Below are 19,848 nucleotides of genomic sequence, written 5' to 3' on the forward strand. Positions count from 1 at the left end.
GCATTGGAATAAGTAGCAATATTGAAATTCCCCTCCTATACCTTGTTATGTAGCAAATTCTCACTCCACAACGTAAAAGCCATCTTCAGTAAGTAATTGTCCTTGAGGTTGTCCAAGTTTTTTTATGTGGTTTTCTTAGTAGGAAAATGTAAAGGATTGCTTTAATTAACATTGAATTAACCAATTAACTTTGTGAAAACTGAGCAACGTGTTAGTGTTAACCTAAAAAGCCTGGGATGTCTCCAGTCCACCAAGGCTAGAGTTGGATCCCTCTTTGAATATCGATATGCACTCAACTAATAAACAGGATTGTAAAGTAGCTGACAAGCTGTTCTGACACACAAATCCACCAATTGTAACTTTATTATTTAATTTCTATGTATAACGCAACTACCCAGCTACTTATGTTCTTCTGCTCTTTGATCCATCTGCTAGTTCTCACAAACCTGGAGGTATCTTGGAGATCAGAGCATGGCACCTTATTGTGTCACACAACACTGACAAGAAATATGCCTCATATAGACAAACATATGGGTCATCATTAGGAATTTAAAGAAAAATCTCACTACCCTTTGTTTGATTGGATTTATGGGCTTGACATTTGTTTTGTGTTTCTGGACCCAGTTTGGTCCACATTTTCCTATTATTTTTAGTGTATCAACATTACTGATGATACTGATTGATTTATGTGTCACTAATCACTGTGTTGTGTTATGTGCAATCACTAAACTTTTGGAGTGGCAATCACCTTGTGTTTAATATTCTTCCTCTGCACTCGCTGACTGCTTATGGTTTGTATATGCCAAATATGTTCATGATTACTGCTTTGCTCTTAAAAGCAGGTAATCCTGGTATCCACATAGGCATCCAGTGGCATTACCAGGTAATGGCCAAGGTGGCCGCATTAAGGAATCTCCACTCTTAGTCGGACATGAAGTCAAACTGAGTGATAGAAAGCACACCTCTCCAGCTTTAGCGAATAAAGCCCAAAGTCTCAATAGAAACCCTGACCCTAATCATGCCCCTAGCCAAACCTGGAAGCATGGAAGAAAATGTCCCACTTTTACGATCTGCGTTTTACATGGTAAATGTTATTTTGTAGCAAATAGGATCACATTCTGATTTACTGAGGAAGAAAGTCAATTCACTAAGACTCATGCCAGTCATATTACAGAGGTAGCATGGCTGGCGTAATAGCAGTCAACAAGTCCAACTTGGACAGTAACTCATATCCTCAAAATTGTCAACTTCATCCTTTGATCCTTGATCTATTACAGCTCTCATGTAAACAGTAATACTTACATATAGCCAAAAGTACCCTTAAGATGCAAATATTCTGCCGCAAAAATTTAAAAGTGTCTTGGTTGGACCTGCGCAATGGTTCCTATGGTGATAGGAATGGTAAACTGAGGCCGTCCTCGACTATTTTCAATATTACAATGCTATGCTCCAGGCCACATGCCATTTAAGTATACATTTTTTATTTTATGATGTGCCTCTCTAATAAAAACCCTTCAATTGACTGGTTCTTGTCCTTGCAGACTGGAGGAGAAGGCCCCAAAGTAGACAAACAGAACAATGGGTGGTAAACTCCTACAATGGACCTCCGCTACATCAGACCGCAGAAGGAGGCTGGGCGCCGCCACAGACTCAGAGCTGGTAAAGAATGCCTACAATTAGTATTCATGATTACATATATATATATATATATATATATATATATATATATAATTACATAGTTAATTGGTTTGAAAAAAAATACATATAGTCCATGAAGTTCAACCATTCCACAAACTCACATAGGTCGATCCAGAAAGCAAAAAACCTACTGAAACAGTAATGTCATCTCAAAGGGACTCAAACCTGGATCAGCATTACCTTATGTACCTTCACTCGCGATAACCCTGCATGCATTTAATATCTAGAAACACATCCAAACATTTTTCCGATATATTGATTGAATTGGCCAAAACAACTTCAGATGAAGGTCGATTCCGCTATTTAAAGGCCCTAACGGTAAAGAGACCTTCTCTGTGTTTAAGACAAAAGCTCCTTTCTTCCAACCTTATGTAAACTGTATACAAATACTTCTTTTATGTCCATAAGGACCCAAGGATATGAGGAGAATAAAAATGAAGTGGACAAATTACAGGTAAGATTTTTCCGCTACCTTGCTTTATTTATACAGACATTTACACATACACATTGCTCCAAGAATACCGCATGCTGTCAACAACAATTTTGTTACTAAGCTGCAAGACTTGCTGTCCGTTAATTTAATGTGGCACTCATCTTCTTACTAGTATGCAAAAGCTATTTTCTATAACAATGGTTTGCTTTTTTAATGCTTTTTCAAGGTACGTTCAGCTATGTTTTTTTACCATTCGATATGTTTCTTTTGTCGTACACTTTTTACTTTGGTCTCCCTCTTTACAGTTGTTAAGCTTAGCGGAACCCAGTCTATTGTCCCAGTACCGAGACTCCGGCATGTCGTCCAGTAGTTATGAGTTAAGTCAGTATATGAATGATCCCTCTGATACGAGCGACTCATGGAGTCGTATACAGGAAGGTAAGTAGACAAAGGATCATATTAAAATATCAACCATTGTATTATGTAGACATCATTATTACAGTAGGTGAAGATGAAATAATATTATATCCAAACATTTTTAAAATTGTAAATACGTAATTTTCCTATTTAATTTTTTTGGCCCCTTACAATTTACAGCATTTGTAACATTAAAACATTAAAACACAACAAAAGGGTGATCTCTTTTATCTGAAAATTTTTTTTTGTCATTAGACGTTTGAAATGTAAAACCTTGAATATAGAAATATACATAAATTGGAGAAATGCTTCTGTTCATGTATTTTTTTGTTATGTGATGTTGCTATTTCCAAAATTCCAAAATGTAAATATTTATGACAACAACCGACAAATGTCAAGACTTGATAGATTTTAGGGATTCCTAAAATTTTCAAGACAGAAATTAGATTGTTTTTGGTATTTGTAATCCCACTTGAGCTAACATGCTTCTCTTTGTTGAAATCTATACAAACTGTGTTTTTTAATCCAAGCCCAGGTCCTTACAGGGAAAGCGAAATGACTCTGTGTATTCTAGAAATAAGACAAAACACTTTATGTCTTATCGCATAAGCCAAAGTAATGTTGGTTAAATATTCATTGTGAAATTGTATTAAATCATGACTTAGGTCATACAGCTACAGGTTAAACTAATACCTTCTTCAGATGCAGTTGTTACATTACCATCTAAAGGTAAATCACTAGCAGCAGTACCTCTAGGGCAATACCTATACTCAGAGACCTTGCGAAAGCAAATTAATTTATTGCCACAGACATCAATCTTGGCTAAACATTTGTATGCTTTCCAAGTACAGAATAATATATCCCATGTGTTGAACGTTTTACTAATGTATCTTTACTGTGTTATAAATTAGTCTCTTCAGAGCAGGCTTTTCACCACTTAGCTCCACTGAAGTTCTCTCTTCCGCATGTCACTGTGTGCTTCGGGGCCCGGGGCCAGCTGGTCAGAGCGTGCCCGAACTTCCCCACTGAAGGGCAACCTGCGCGTGTCGAGATACACAGCATAGAGGTAACATTAGTAAACCCTTTTTCTTATGTATGTAGCTCTGCAAATGCTTTTATAAAGTAATTGCCAGGCTTGGACTGCTCTGGGTTTAGCACACAATAATACACTCTTACATCATACTAATAAAGATGATGCTTGTGCTGTAGGACTGTCTATGTCAATTTGGAGGTGGAAACAATGGCCACAACACAGGTCCTTTTATGTATTTTTTATGTATTGTAATTTTCTTCCTGACTGCTTTGTGAGGGTATGTATTCTTTGAAGTGCGTTACTATATTACGACCATGAATAAATAAACTATAATGCGCTTCTAAACGTTTATGATCATTTCAGCTTCTTTTGAAGAAGCCAAACTTGTTTTACTTTGCCCCAGGAACTTTAGGAGAGCACCTTGTACGTTAGTATAAGTAAGCACCTTGTAAGTTAGTATAACGGCATCTGGAAGATAACATTGGCGTCTGACAAATATACCACACTTATTATTATACCACACTTATTATTACGCATCAGCGGCTCTTTAAAACAATATATATATCAATGCAGATACATAATGCAGATAAATGCAGATAAATTATAATTAGTTGGCAATCTGGTGGCATCACCTATGATTACAATTGAGTATTGTTGTACTTTTAGGTACTTCTTCACGATACGTTGGAACAAGAGGAGATGAGGAATTTCCCTGGTCCCGTTCAAAGGTAGGATGGTATGGCTGAAAGCTGTGCCTAGCCTTATATTCGATGACATTTTCGATAATGTCTAAAAAGTTATTTTGTCGGAAAGTTTTGAACATGGTCTTGTCACCTGAGTAACAAGTTTCTCTCAGTAGAAACATCATGCATTTGAGCAATCTAGCACCAAGAGCTTGTGATGATGTATAGTATTGGTAGTTCTAAAGTTCTAATGCTGGTGTGCAAGGAGACACCTTTCCTCACTTGTATCAACAGGAAAGGATTACCACTACCGACCGGCACTTATCATAACATGGTAGATGGATGAGGCCATTGGTTGACCACTATTCAGTGTTTAGCCAGCACCAGTGTTCTTTCCATGTATTTCCTACGCAGTGATGGATTGAATGGTCTGTCGCTTGTTCAAGCACCTAGGGCCCAGCACTAGTGGTGGCTTGGGCTCTCTGGAGTCAATATTGCAATGCAGAACAAGATGGTGTGGCCCAGTGAGAGGTCCATGCCATACTTTTGTTGGGGGACCATGAAGAGTGTCAGCCCACTCCATTAACATATACAATATTGTATTCTAAATGATAAAAGGTGTTCCATTTCATAGGATCCACAGCATACCAAACACATTGATTTGTGAAATTACTAAATTAGGGAGATGTCTTTATTTATTACAATACATCAAAACCATTTCATGGATACATTGTGTTACGAGTCAGCAGAAGTCCCCTATAGCTGTCATGGGGCAGAGAATAAGTTTAATCCTTGCTCTCCTCAGGGAAGATTTACATAAAGTGGACATCATAAAATTTTGCCAGCAGAAAGTGAGCGAGTGTCTCCACTCAAAAGTACCAAGAAGCGGGGACGATTCTTTACTCTGGCAGATGCTGTTACAGATGTGTCGGCAGAACGGGGTATGTATCTCAGAAAGCATGCTTTGCCTTAGGACTAAACAAATGTCTTAGTATTGTAGGAGTGGTGTTTATGACATACCGTACAGATGAACACATATTAAATAAATATGTATTTGCTTAATTAATATTCTACGCGCTCATCTTATTTTCAGGGGTTTCAGCCAAGTCTTCTGTTTTTGTTCTTATATTTGCTTGGTTGCTTGCGCTATATAGTGTTGATGAGCTTGGAGGAACTAAACTGGCTTCAGGCAGCTTCTTAATATTCAGTGAAGCTGTCTTCCGTTTGGTATAAATTATAACATCTGCCCTCTGATTTGTTTTGTTCCTTTTCCCTGTTTTTAAAGATCACAATCTTGCAGAATTAGAACTATCTCTTTTCCCCGGAGTTTTAGGGACTTGCTAAAAATATCTATAATAAAAAATGTATGAGAAAAAAATAATTTTGGAAGCTAGTTTGTTTTTACAGACATCACCTAACTTGGCTGGTGATCTTACTCATCGCTAGCATCTAGTGTTTTTATATTAAAGTAATATTTTATAAACCAGCAAGGATTAGGCACCTGCTCCACCAGTTCTAGTTCAGCCGCTGGTGTCACGCCATCAGAAACATGTATACAAGACACAGTCAGATCTTAATTTCGTGTTATACCATCATGGTAATAGTGCTACGGAACCTGCTTGCGCTTTAGAAATAGAATAATATCAAGGGTAATTAGTTTAGGTGTAAGAATGGTGACTCAAGACACCCGAAAAATGCATGTGATAGATAAATCAACAACGTTCTAGACACATGGAGGACACAACATAGCTGATAATGTACATATGCACAGTGCTACTTATGGAACACAGACGCATAACGACATAGAGGATGTATACATTTTCTTTTATTAGTACTGCAATTCTAGCATTATCCATATACCAAATGTGCCATGATATACGTTCGCCTGCTGTTTTGAGCGTTCCTGAAAGCACTTATGTAGCACAGACATAGTAATGTAAGCTTTGCGAGGCAGGGACCTCCACTTCCAATGTATTCATTACTATTGTACCTCAATCAAAAAGACTGTAGACTACTGCACTTATCATATGACAGCACTTATTGTATCTCCACTTTTATTATACTGTAAAGCACTAAATACAAAAAGAATATACATTGTAATGCTGATTTTGTTTATTATATGTCTACAAAGTATTAGTGAACGGAGATATGTCTCTTTACTTCCTACAGTGTATTGCTGGTTCAGATGTAGCAGAGCTCCTGCTACAAGACTGTAAACGGGATCCATACAGAAGAGCGTTATCCAGTGCTAACCTCATCACCCTAAGCGAAGAGCCTCCACTGATACCAGATTGTGCACAGATGGACCTTTTGACTGGGGAGATCCCATCTCCTGCTGAGACCTCTGCACAAGCCGTGGAGAAATTCACCAAACTGCTTTTCTACGGACGGAAAAAAGCAAGTTTCTTTGCCTAATATTAGACACACGGCTTCCTCACCAGTCCACTGCTTAACTTATTATCCTTTTATCTACGTGCATCTTTGGCCTCAGTGACACTTCCTTCCAATAAGCGTAACTTCTTCCTTTGCTGCCTTCATTAAATTTGATCTTCTAAATGTTTTCCCAGATTTTATCTCTAACACACATTTATCTTCCAGACTTTTTTCTCCGTTTATATTTTCTTCCAGGCTTAAGTGCCTTTGTTCGTATAAACTTAAGAGTCTCTCTGAAATGTTGCTGGCTGGATTTTCATAAATTATTTTTATTTTCAATTGTTTTGGGATGGAGTTGAGAAAAAAAACACAAAATGCCAATTACATAAAAAAACAACAAAAACACAATGTGTTATAATGTTTCAAATGTTATTCTTTAACAGGATGCTGTTCGATTAAAGAATTGTTGTTTATGGAGCTAGAGGTCCAGTCATATCCCACAGTGGGGTTTGAAAGAAATTGTTTTTAATGACTAGATCTTTATCAGATTGTATCTTTTGGGGATTAGTATATGAATTTAGGAGCTCAATGATCAATTGTGTTCTGTTAATGTTCAGCCATCACACAATACAAATATCCTTGGTTGGAGATAAAAATAAAAAGTATGTCACTGTTGGATAATATGCAACTGTTGGATAATAAAAAGGACCAGACACCGCTAATGGATGTCCAGGCTAATCTTGTCTATTGTATCTTGACTTGTTGAAGGAGGCTCTAGACTGGGCAATGAGGAGTGAGCTTTGGGGACATGCCTTGTTCCTGTCCAGCAAAATGGACTCACGGACCCACAGCTGGGTGATGGGACGGTACGTGAATGCAGAGGGACTGATGTGCCAAAAGAACCTTATTAGCCATCAGCCACAAGGGTGACAAAAAGTGATTGGAGAAGGGATTAGACCTGTTAAGAACACATAAATCTGGCATAGTGAGGAGAAGTTGTGTTGAGACCGTTCATTGTTTGTAATGACAATAAGGGGATAGGGTCAGCCATAACTAGAATTGATGCTAAATTGACTGCACGGGGCCATATTGAATGAACAGAACATTCAAGGTGGAGAATTGATCAGACATGACTCGTAGTTCGAGTCGAATGCCCAGTGTGTGATTTTCCCATCTAATTTCCTTCACAGCATGCATAACAATTGAATGTCAATTATGACCCTGTTTCTACTCTCAGGTTTACGAGCACTTTAGCCCAGAATGACCCCTTGCAAACTCTTTTCCAGCTGATGGCAGGACGGATCCCGCAGGCAGCCATGGTAAGACCCTGCATTGCTTTGCTTTTCAAAAACACATAAAGTAGCACAGTCTTAGGATCTGTATGGATTCGAAAAGATTTTAATAATGAACATCATAAAAACTCATAGCTGAAAGCAGTCATAATGTCATAATGTACAGAGTATTTTATAGAAATTACACATTGCTAGAATTGGTATAATGTGTTACACATTTCAGTTCTACTCTCCGTGGGATTAAATCAAAGGTAACGCAGCACTCCCACATCCCAGTCATTGCTTCCGACACACCTCTGACAAACATACCTATTAATTGTATAAATTGAATAACAACTGTTTGCCGGTCTCCAGATCAGTGGCAACCAAATTCATGCCGTTACATTTTGCTTGGAAATGTGAAAGAATAACTAAATAGGCACATAAATAAGTACATGGTTTCTTTGTAGTGTGTTAAATTCGGGAAAAGATTTGCCATTTAATTTACAAAACCAAGTACCTTTCCTTTAAATTCAGTCGAACTTATCAGTCGCATTTTGTCTTGGGAATCATAAACACACCAGGAACTGAATTATTTTGGGGTAAAAGTGAAATGTTCAATTCTCACTTGTTTCAGTTTTCTTTCGAAATTTTGTGGGTTTTAAAAGCTTACAAACTGGACCAATTTCATAAGAATTATATATATATATATCTATATATATAATTATTATGAAATTGGTCCAGTCTGTATGGCATTGGAGTTGCCCTTTTAACCGCACGATTATTCCTCCTCATTAAATTATTCCAACATTACCATGGAAGTAGACTGATTCTGGGAGCCTTGAAGTGGTGTAGGGAAGAATCGTGACACCAATGTAAGCACTGTTTGGTAACGTAATCCCTATCTTTTAAACCAAATCTTTTTAATAGAAGTAGTACATGTTTAAAAAAAAACCATGCTGGGTATTGGTAGTTTTAATTCAGCCAGTATTACAATTCTAAACATGCACTAAAAAAGAAAAAAACCGGGTAGTAAATAACTATATGTGAATTTATTTCTGTTCATATTTTGGAGTGTAAAATATTGTCAGGCAACTTGAAGAGGCAGTAAATTAAAGCTGCATTTTTTAACCAATACTTATTGTTTTAAAATTTTTATTCATTAGTTTGTTTTTAAATTAAATAAATAACGAGATGCCAATTAATTAAAAGTGGATATATTACATTGCTTAATGCAGAATTTGTGTTAAAGGTTTGAATATGTTTGAACATGCTTATAATGAGTTGAAACTATCTCATGGAATATAAATATGTCCGTAATAACACATTCTTATGTTATGTTCCCTTGGGATAATAGTATGGGTTTGCCAAAAAAAGGATTGTATAATGCATGGTCCTCTGCAGATCCCACAATTTAATTACCGTTTACATATTTTGTTCTGTAATGTTAATGATCCCAAAGTAAGATGAACATCAATTACTCTTTATTTATTGTATTCTTATATTCTGTATCACAGCGCCACAGTGTTGTTAATTCTTCATATAAGCTTGACACTCATTAAAACAGACAATATTGATGAGTTGCTCTTTAATACTTAAGTATCCTATTAAGAAATTCAGAGAAGGGGGATCCGGATCAGTACACAAAAATTGTTGCAGTAGCTATAGGTTGCAGAGTGTCAAAGAGACGCAAAGAACTAAGAGCAAACATCTACAGATCATTCTCTGTTGGATGTACGCAGTTTTCTAAAATCTACTTTGGAATATAATGTTTTTAAGTATACTATAAGGCTAAGTAAGTCACTAAAAAGAGCAAAATTATGATACAAATAAATTACAGACTTTCTGAAATTACTATATTGATTCCATTGGCTTATTTGCTGTTCCCAATACATACAATCCTCATGCTAATAGTAAATGTGCTTGTTTAGTAGACGTGGCTAGCTTATTTAGTTGGTAAAATTACTTACATGAAGATGAGAGATTTAACAAAAGAACTTTACATTTGTTCCACGTTTGAATTGTCTGGATGTACACAGTATGCATTCATGGCTTTTCTATACTAGAATAGCAACAGGTGATTTGTGTCCCTCTCATAGGGGGTCTCTTTTTAAACATGGAAACTCTGGAGTGATATAAAAAAAATGGGTTTTGTTGTGTGTTTTCAATTTTTTTTCCCATTACTGTAGGTTAACATGCCGTGATTTCTCTAGAATCAATACAGCTACAAGAACCTCTATGTAAACATTGATTTTCTATAAATATTAACACAGTGCTGCGGAGACACAAAGTGGGGAGACTGGAGGCCACACCTGGCTGCGATTCTGTCCAATCAGATGGCAGATTCTGAACTTAACCGACATGCCGTCATTACCATGGGAGACAATTTAGGTAGGGAACAAGGGTATTTGTGTTTCTTTTGGGACATGAAAGTGAGTTGTGCTATCAGTGAGTTATGTTGAAAGCATTTGCAGGTTCCTGATGTGAGAGTCTGACGCGTGTTTAACAAATTTCTAGATTTGGGGGGATTTAAAAAAAAAGGGTTTTCAAATGGTGATGCAGATTTTTTAGTTTGCGTATCCATGAGTGTGTGAGTGACAGCATCTCTCTGGCAATGTAATAGTCTTATCCGGAGGTGTGAGAGTCTTACCTGCTAGTGTGAGTGAGAGTTACATCTAGCAGATAGTTCTGTTTGAGTGAAAGTGGCAGTGTGAGTGACAGTATCTGTCTGGCGGTGTGAGTGACAGTATCTGTCAGGTGGCGGCGCAGTATGGGACAGTTCTTTGTACATATAAAAACAGCTTGTGCCATAAGTGAGAATGCTAATGTCAGTGTGAGTTAGGGGATTTTTTTAGACTGTTTAAATAATCTACAGTGTAAGTGAGATGTTCCAGTATTTCACGTGTCTGTGAAAGGGTGTATATGAAACGACTCATCTACTAGGGAGATTGTTATCCTTAGGTACGAATCTCTTTAGCAAATGGACAGCTCATTCATTTAATGCAGTCTATTCTGCCACTTGAAAAACAACAATGCAGTAATAATACAAAAATGCAGGTTGTCGGCAGTATAGGTGACAATGGTTCATTCCAAAGAGAATGAAGGAAAATAATGCATTTTTGTGCAATTACAACAAGCTGCCTGCAGTTTGTGTGTCTGTAATACAGCCTGTCTTGCGGAATAGGTCTCTGTGATGAAAGCCGCTGCGCAGCTTAAGTGACAGTAATGCAGTCTACCCTGCAGTATGAGTGACTCTGATGGAGCTTCGTCCTGTAACTCGCAGCAGTGCAGTCTGTTCTACTCCGTGTTACATTAATGCAGTATTAATGACCATAATGCAGACTACCTGCAGCGTGAGTGACAGAGGTGCACTGTATCTCCCTGTATGAGTGACACAGAGCCATCCTATCATGTCATAAATAATGGCAGCAAGATAATGGTATCCCATGTAGAAGAGGTTATGAGACAGCTTTTGGCAGTTTAGGTTACTTATTATATTTATTTCATTTCAATTACATTTTCAGCTCAGACAATGTATTAATCAGTTATAGTAGAGCTGCCCTTTAAACCTTGTTCTCTTTCCAAATATTTAGTTCTTAAAGGCTTAACCGAAGCTGGACACTGCTGCTACCTGACAGCTGATATCCCTTTTGGCCAGTACTATGGAAAATCGGACCGCCTTGTTTTGTTGGGAAGCAGCCACAGGTAAGTGTTTTCCAAAGACAATTCTCTGTTTTTTCCACATACTTCTACTTTTTTTCTTTAAGGGTGTCCTGATTTCTCCTGAAAATACACAGCATACATGACAAGCAACATAATAGTAATTATGCATAAAAATAAATTCTGGTGCCAGGTTGATAACCTAAAACCACAAGGCCCTGGTGTGGAAATTTCCCCGGGGTCCCCCAACTTCACCAAGCAACATGTTCCATGTAGTTTTTGAATGGCACTTTTGCCCCAAACAGCTTATCAATGCCATCTTAGCCTCAATCAATTTGTCTGTGCAATCTCTGTCCCCAAACAGCCTCCTACCACCTTTGTCCGCAAGTAGCTTATCTGTGCCATTTTTCTCCCCAAACAGCCTGTCTATGCTATCTTTGCCACCAAGTAGCTTGCCAGTGCCGCCAAACAGCCTGCATGTGCCATCTTTGCCCCCCAAAACCTGCCTGTGCCATCTTTGCTTCTAAAATGCTTGTCAGTGCCCCCAAACAACCTGCCTGTGCCCTGCCCACACCACTTACCTGCAGGAGTGGTGTGTCTCTCTTCCTCCATGCCGTGTATAGACTGATCTAGCATGTAGGAAGTGGATGTTTTTGTCAGACAAAACATGCAGGGAGAATGTATGAGAGATAATCCAACCAGATGTTCTCTTACTTCCCCCGCACCTAGCCGTTTTAAAGGTGCAGACAAGTGGTGGCGCGGTTGCAGTTGAGCCTCCTGCGACCATGATTGTTACATCCCTGTCTGGTGTGGTCACAAACAGCATCAGCTGCCATGTTGGGCTTCTGATGCTGCATTCTCCTGGTCCATGGTAGATAAACGGAACAACCGCCAGAAGTGGTAGAGGCTAATACAGTCAGGGAATTTAAACACAAGGCCAAGGACTGATTAAGGTTTGAGTCTATATTTCATCTAGGTTGATAATTCTGTTGTTTCAGAGGTTGGGCAGACCGGATGGGCCGAATTGTTCTCATCTGCCGCCACTTTCTATGTTTCTATGCTACGGTGATAAGACTTCTTTTCAAGCTTAGCACCATAATCACCTTTTACAAATAACCTCCAAGATGTTTCAGGTTTTGCTTGTTCCAAAGAGGTTTTCTAAGAAACTATGAGTTCCATTCGATTAAGACTTAAGACATTAGACTTTTTTTTTTTTTTTTTTTTTACTTTTTGTTCTTTTTTTCCTTACCCAGAGTAATTTATCATGTCATAAACAATCTGAGAAGCACTATACCTCTTTTATATGGGCTTCACTGACCCCTGAAATTATCTGTAGCTCCACCAGTATCCATTGAGCTTAAACTCATGGTGTGAGATCACCATTGGCTCTTTGGGCTGTGCTGTCAACGCTACTGATATTAATCATACAGAATAATTAAGATAATGTTCTGTGTCTGACATGCAATGTGATGCGTGTGCATTTTAATGGCCAGATGAACATGGGTAGATATAGATGTGGATACCAGCCAAATACCTTGTTTTTCTCTGTCAGACTATTCATCACAACTAGCTGCCTCTGTTATCAGGCTCAGTGGAGACATAATTCTATGTTGTTCACTGACTCGTTGGAGTTATTTTGGGTTGGATTCTATAAACACCAAAGTGGCAGTTTGGGATGTTTTCAGATGAAATCGCCCATTGATTTCAATGGCAGATTTAAGCCAAAAAAAATAGTTCATACTGAAGCTTTGTATAGAACGAAATGTAGACGTTTGGGAATTTTAGGAAACACAAAACAACCTAATAATTTCCAGTAAAAGCAGAAAGCTAGAAAATGTAGAACAGTAGAATACTAAAAAATATAAAGCACTCTACAATTTTATATGGATGTTTTATATGGATTTTTTTTAAAGTCTATAATTTATTTTCAGCTAAAAAAAATCCCGGTTTAATGATAAAATATTGAGCTGTTGAAAGAATATCAGGTTTCTGTCACTCTGCCAGAGTTACCACTAGGGGGCAATGTCTTTCTACAGATTTCACCTTTTATTGACTTGGTTATCTTAAGTGTTTTGGTATATATTTTTTTCTCAATCTTTTCACTATGTTTCTTATTATTTAATGGTCATTCTTACCAATGCTCCCTTTATATATTTCTGCCTCTGTGTTACTATTTGGTCACCCACCTTTAATGCTGTGTGTTCCAGCCAAAGATTTCAGAAGTTTGCCAGCTCACAGAGTATCCAACGTACTGAAATCATGGAGTACTGCCAAAGTTTGGGGAAACCTGACCATTGTATTCCTGCATTCCAGGTAACCACTGCCGCAAGGATCCGATTCTACTGTCAGTAAGGGTTTTTATTGCTCAGTCTACTAAATTTTTCTCTTAACATGTCATCTTTCTCACCATTTTCAAATTACTCACCATCTGTTTTTTATATTCCTCCTATCTTTCATGTACCCATTCATCAATATAGTCCGGCACGTACACACATACACATCATGTGTCTACCATATGTATGGATGCATATAGAGAGTCTGCAATTATTGGTGTAAAGACTGTACAATGCATTCATATATTGTACTCCACCTAATAATATATTTTTTTGTCCTCTTAATCATGTGAATGTATTTCAAATGTTTTACTGAAATGTACATTTGTAGACAGGATCCTCAGATATTTAAATATTGTTTTTGGTCTTCTACTAAGTGACAAAATACCCTTTATTTTCTCTAACCAACATTTTAGTACTAAATAAGTAAAAAGCTTGGGTGATATGCAGTGATATGTCAGGTTGACACTTGTACATGTTGATCCATGATGCCCAGTTTTATTTTATTTTTTCTAAAGAAGCCCTAAAATTCTGGCAGGGTGGTGGAGTTTAACACCACTGGTGAAAAATGGCAAGAATTACTGGTTTTATACAGTGCATCCAATGTTCTGTATAACAACATTTTAACTTCCAAAAATACTTGGCTTTTGTTAAACAACACTGCAAAGAGGAATATATTTAGTTTTAAAATGATAAATTAAGGAAAATAATAGAAATAAAACCTGAAATAGTCACTGTGATTCACATTGTTGAATCTAGAATGTTATTTCATCCAACTTTGGTTTTCATCACTTTATTTCCCAACATGTCTTCTTAAATATTTTAGACTGTTGCTCCAGGGAGAGGTTCGCCAATTCTTTCATATTTCTTGGTTTTCACTTGTTAATTGCTTTTTTTTTTTTTTAGTTCAAACCACAAATGTTCTGTTGGATTGAGGTACAGAGATTGCTATGACCCGTCAAGAATATTGATTTTTTTGCTCACTTAAACCATTGCATTTTGAAGGCAGCTCATACAAAGCATTATCATTTTAGTATGTCCATCTTCTATCAAATTTGACCCTGTAGTCAGAGGTCCAAAGATTTTCCCTGTAGTCAACTTGTATTCATTTTTCCATCGATCCTAACTAAGGCACGAGGACCTGAAGACGCAAGATAACAGGAGAGCAGAACTGATAAAGTCCCATATTTTATTGCGGACATGATCTTTAATTATCTTGACTTTCTTTTTTAACCAAACACAAACCAAGAAAAACTGATTCCCTACCAATCAGCAAAGACATATTGCACAATATGCTCAGTATTCCCACTTATGATCAGATACAACCTTCTCAAAACCTAGTTACAAAGGTCTCCTAAAATGGACCAGCAATACATTAAATAGAATGTTAGAATGTAATAGATCAATACAATAATGGTAGAATTTTTGCGTTGGTCATAACCAAACTCAGAGATGAGCCAAATAGATAAGTCTTGTTTACCAAGACACCATGTAATGCCAAATGGAAAAAGCAAGGGGTGAAGGTATGGAGGTTGTTGATCTGGAGCAGCAGGTAGAAGCCAACCTTACATAGCCATGAGGTAAGAGGTGGAGGTAGTCTGCAAGTATATGCAGCAAGAGTGCTCCAGATAATGCGCAGAGCTTTCTCATCTCTGTACTCAGAGTGATTAAAAAACAGAACGGAATTCCTAGGACCAGATTCCTAACGCATAAAAGTGCTATAGCATATGACGTCATAGCCAGGCCCTTAGCAGTAAAGATAGCAGCCGCAGGAGGAGAGGGTGGGGAGCTGGCCTAGGGCAATACCCAAAATATATTGCTGTATTTTGTGTACAAATAATGTATGAGACTGTGGGTCTAAAATATTTCAACCATACAACAAACAGTTACATTTATAGATGAAATGCTAGTGGAAGGGCTCCTAAACTGAAGCATAGTATTAATATGCGTGGCTCCCTGTAGTTATAGTTTGAGAAGATGCTAGTTGCTGCTTTTCGGCCTTAATTTAATGTTAATTGTGTCTATTCACTTGCACAGAAACCAATTATAGCTCCATTTTTGATTCATTATTATTAAGGGATCTGTATAGCATTTGGGATACAGGCTATGTCTGATCCTCATCGCACAGGAGAAATTCTTCAAGGATCAAAGAGTTTTTTATTCATGCAATGTTAGACTATACAAATGGCACTGATACATTTATTACTAATCCGAGTGGGACGTCATTTTAATTACACTGGCGGCTGCCAGCTTGCCAGCAGGTCCCTCTCTACCTAATGTATCGGTTTGTCTTAGTCTGTCGTAAAACCCTGAACATATGTATTGTAAGAAGCGCTGCGTAAATTGTTGGCACTATATAAATAAAAGATAATAAAAAGAAAAAAATTATAAATGTACACAGGCTGGATTGGACATATTACCTCTTTCTCTTACATGTTCAAGAAGGATTTGTTTTTGTATGTACGCCTGGATCAAAATAATCGCAATTTTTTTTTATTAAACATGCTATTATTTACTGAAAAAAGTGACATTGCTGTGTTTAATACAATAGCACAGCCATACATTTTGTAAAGATAGTGTTTTTGTGTAACTATTTTTCAGGTCCACTGTTTTCATGGTAACGTAGTTATTAAGGTTTTAAAAAAAATAGTTCAAATATTGCAAACATTGTTATTACAGATAACCAAATGGACTTTGGCCTTTGTTACACCTCTATTGTTAATATTATTTATTGTTTTATATAGCGCCATCAAATTTTAATGTATCATAAAGAAAAAACATCTCTGTCGCAAAGGGGAAACCCAAAAGGTCCTTGATTTTGAAAGTCAACAAGAGGTTTCACATAAGACAACTTTTACAATGTAACATTTTTCCAAAACCTCAAAGCTCCTAGGCAGGATTTAATATTTCTTATGATTTTCATTGGATAGGTACTGTAATATCACAAAATTTGGCCTCTTTGTGGCCGTCAAAGCCAATATTTCAATATCTCTGATCTTGAAGTATAGACATGGTCATTGAAGGCAGTTTCTGGTACTTTTTATAACACATGTGCCACATTTATGCAGATGGACATTGTTAGGTTGAATTTACTTAAACTATATCACAATATCTCTCAATAGATCTAAACTAGCAGACTCCACATGGTTTCTATGGTAACCTTAGTCAGAGTTTGCAAAGAATGGAACATGTTGATATGTAATCAGGTTCTATAAACACCTTTCTCCCTTATCAGTGTTGAGAACATTTGAAAACATGGTAAGCATTGGGTGCCATACACAGGGCCGGCCCGACAATGGAGCCAAGTGGGGCAACCGCTCCAGGCGGCACTTTTGAAGGGGCGGCACTTTGCCGCCCCAAGCCCTTTTTTTTTGTTTAAAAAGCGAAAGAGAGAAAGGGGCGCCGAGTGGTTTTCGCTTACCAAGCTGTCAGTACCCGCTCGGCGCCCCTCTCTCTCTCCTCTGCGGCGAGTCTCCCTGTTCGGTCTCGGTGCCGGCTTGTAATGCTGAGTGCCGGAAGATTTCCGGTGCTCAGCATTACAAGCCGGCACCGAGACTAAACAGGGAGACTCGCCGCAGGACTGCTGAAAGGTAAGTACAAGGGGGGGGGGGACGGAGGGAGAGGAAGGGTAGATAATGGGGGGGGCGGCAGGGACGGAGGGAGAGGAAGGGTAGATAATGGGTGGGGGGCGGCAGGGACGGAGGGAGAGGAAGGGTAGATAAGGGGGGGGGTCGGCATTTTAAAATTCGCCCCAGGCATTTTGCCTTGGGCCGGCCCTGGCCACACATAAGAAGCCGTATTAAGAGGGTCTTTATTACCTACCTTTATTACCTACCTTTAATACTGTGCACACATCTTTAAAAGCAAAAAAATCTGTGCCTATTATATTCCAACATTTTACCTGATCTAAACCACCTTAGGACATACTAAAACTATCTAAAAAAAATCCAGAACAAACATAAGATGTAATAGTACATCTTGCATCTCCCCTCGAGCGAGCCCTGTTAACATCAACAAGGTTGAATGCTCAAAAGGTAGTTTGTTCCATTCCTGCGGTGTTGGCTGTATAGACCATACAGGGGACTCTGATGACCTCTCGTTGCTGATCACACACAGCATGATCTGTACACAATAAGATCAGAATGGATAAGGGGTTAAAACAGAATTTATCCCTCTACAAAACACTACTAAAAAAATAAAATAATAATACATATTTATAGGAATCCTAATGATGTTGTTATTATGCCATCATCAGAAGGAGCATCTAGCTACAAAGAGGGTGAGCAATGCAAAAAGGTTGATGCATATGTAGATATATATAAGTAAAAGCCTCCATATACACTTTGTACCTCTCCCATTATACCAAATATATCAACACAAATTTATTTTTTGAAATAGTGTAACATGTAATGATACATTTAGGCCCTCCAGAACGTAAAACAAATATGCATAAGTTATTCTTGTATTATTTCGTTACTGGGACATAGACACCTTTTATATTGTAATAATAGTAAATATTGCCATGTGTATAAATATATACTCAAATGAAAGCTGCACTGGAAAAAGTAAACAATATATGTAATTTGTGCGGATACACTTAACACGACAAAAGAAACCAACTTTTTAAAAATGACAACAATTACTGGTCTGTAGGGTACAAAGCACTCATGATCATGAAACAGTTAAAGGATTCAGTATCATATTCATAATTATTATATAGCATTTTTAAAGATTGCAACAGTATAGCCACTTTTACATGACCTGGGTGACTGCGATGAGCTTCTGCTAACATCTGTTCACCTGTTTAGACAATCAGCCGTGGCCTTTTCGCTCAGACTGGACTGCAGCGAACATGGCTTTACCTAATGAGAGCGTCCAGATGCACTTCCATCTGCAATATGATTATACGTCGTTGAGGTCATGACTGTACAACTGGAAAAAACCCAGAACACAATGATAGTGATTCATTACTGATCCATGTCTCGCTGCTAAAATCCTCTGTGTGATGACCGTTTTGGTCACCCTTTGGTCTTTAGCCTTGTTCTTGTATGTTTTTTTTTGTGTATGTGATCTATTTATGAGTTTGGTTTGCTCCTGCCTCCTATTCTGCTGTTCCTGTTCTTCAACTATGGTTGCTTTGAGAATATTGATTAATTGCTTTTTAGGCTTGATCCATATTTGGCTTCCTGACCTCATTATTAATATTGCCATCCCTGACTTACTTCATCCTGACCTCCCTTTTCCCTCTACCTCCCTGTCTCCTGTTGCACCCGCACAATCTGTATTGATCGTCCCACGGCGGTGGGGGTTTCTACAAGGCTCCAAGGCATCTCTGCTACCTGTATACATTATGAACACAACTTTCAATATATCTTATCGCTCTATCTAGGTTTCTCTAATTTATATTCACTGCCTTTAGGCATCTAATCTTTTTCCTGCCATTGTGATATGCAAGAGGTCTACATTAAAGAAAAGTTGTTCACATCAATTAATATACCAATATAATAGGATTTTTACATATAGATCAAGTATACATCCTTTGATACTTGGTGGGTTTTTCTTCAGATGTTCACCCAAGTATAGGAAGAAATTAGAGAGCTTAGCACTGATAAATTGATTCATCTACAGCACTTAACTAATCTCGTTGTTGGTGCGTACATAGACGGTAATAGTAAATGATCTAGGCACACAGAGTTCTGGACCAATATGTTGAAACATATCAAGTAAAACATAATTTCATAAACTACAATAGAGAATATTCAAAAAAGTAATTAGTGCTAAAAATTCAGCGGTCAGTCATTGTACAAAAAAAAAAAAGGTTTTATGAGGATAATGTTACGCTGTTTTGTGGGTTCCAGGAGCCATTGTTTCTTTAGAACATAGATGAACAGGGCAAATACTAATTTTGTGGCAGAAAATAATGTATGCCATGCAAACATATTTAGAA

The 19,848-nt window shown here is 37.7% G+C and overlaps 1 protein-coding gene across 1 annotated transcript in view; it reads left to right on the top strand.

Moving 5' to 3' along the window:
- LOC149288425 (protein transport protein Sec16B-like) overlaps window positions 1-19,848 on the top strand; it is a 41,598-nt gene that overhangs the window by 3,238 nt on the left and 18,512 nt on the right. The window contains exons 3-14 of the mRNA XM_089491632.1: window positions 1,542-1,659; window positions 2,107-2,152; window positions 2,437-2,569; window positions 3,460-3,614; window positions 4,248-4,309; window positions 5,070-5,205; window positions 6,434-6,661; window positions 7,406-7,503; window positions 7,875-7,956; window positions 10,182-10,299; window positions 11,502-11,613; window positions 13,776-13,881. Of these exons, the coding sequence (XP_089347758.1) occupies window positions 1,542-1,659; window positions 2,107-2,152; window positions 2,437-2,569; window positions 3,460-3,614; window positions 4,248-4,309; window positions 5,070-5,205; window positions 6,434-6,661; window positions 7,406-7,503; window positions 7,875-7,956; window positions 10,182-10,299; window positions 11,502-11,613; window positions 13,776-13,881 (1,394 nt within the window). The remainder of the gene's footprint in view (window positions 1-1,541; window positions 1,660-2,106; window positions 2,153-2,436; window positions 2,570-3,459; window positions 3,615-4,247; window positions 4,310-5,069; window positions 5,206-6,433; window positions 6,662-7,405; window positions 7,504-7,874; window positions 7,957-10,181; window positions 10,300-11,501; window positions 11,614-13,775; window positions 13,882-19,848) is intronic.

Source organism: Sceloporus occidentalis, unplaced genomic scaffold (assembly GCF_023333645.1).
Source record: "Sceloporus occidentalis isolate IW3139 unplaced genomic scaffold, rSceOcc1.0.p SCAF_51, whole genome shotgun sequence".
Taxonomy (NCBI): domain Eukaryota; kingdom Metazoa; phylum Chordata; class Lepidosauria; order Squamata; family Phrynosomatidae; genus Sceloporus; species Sceloporus occidentalis.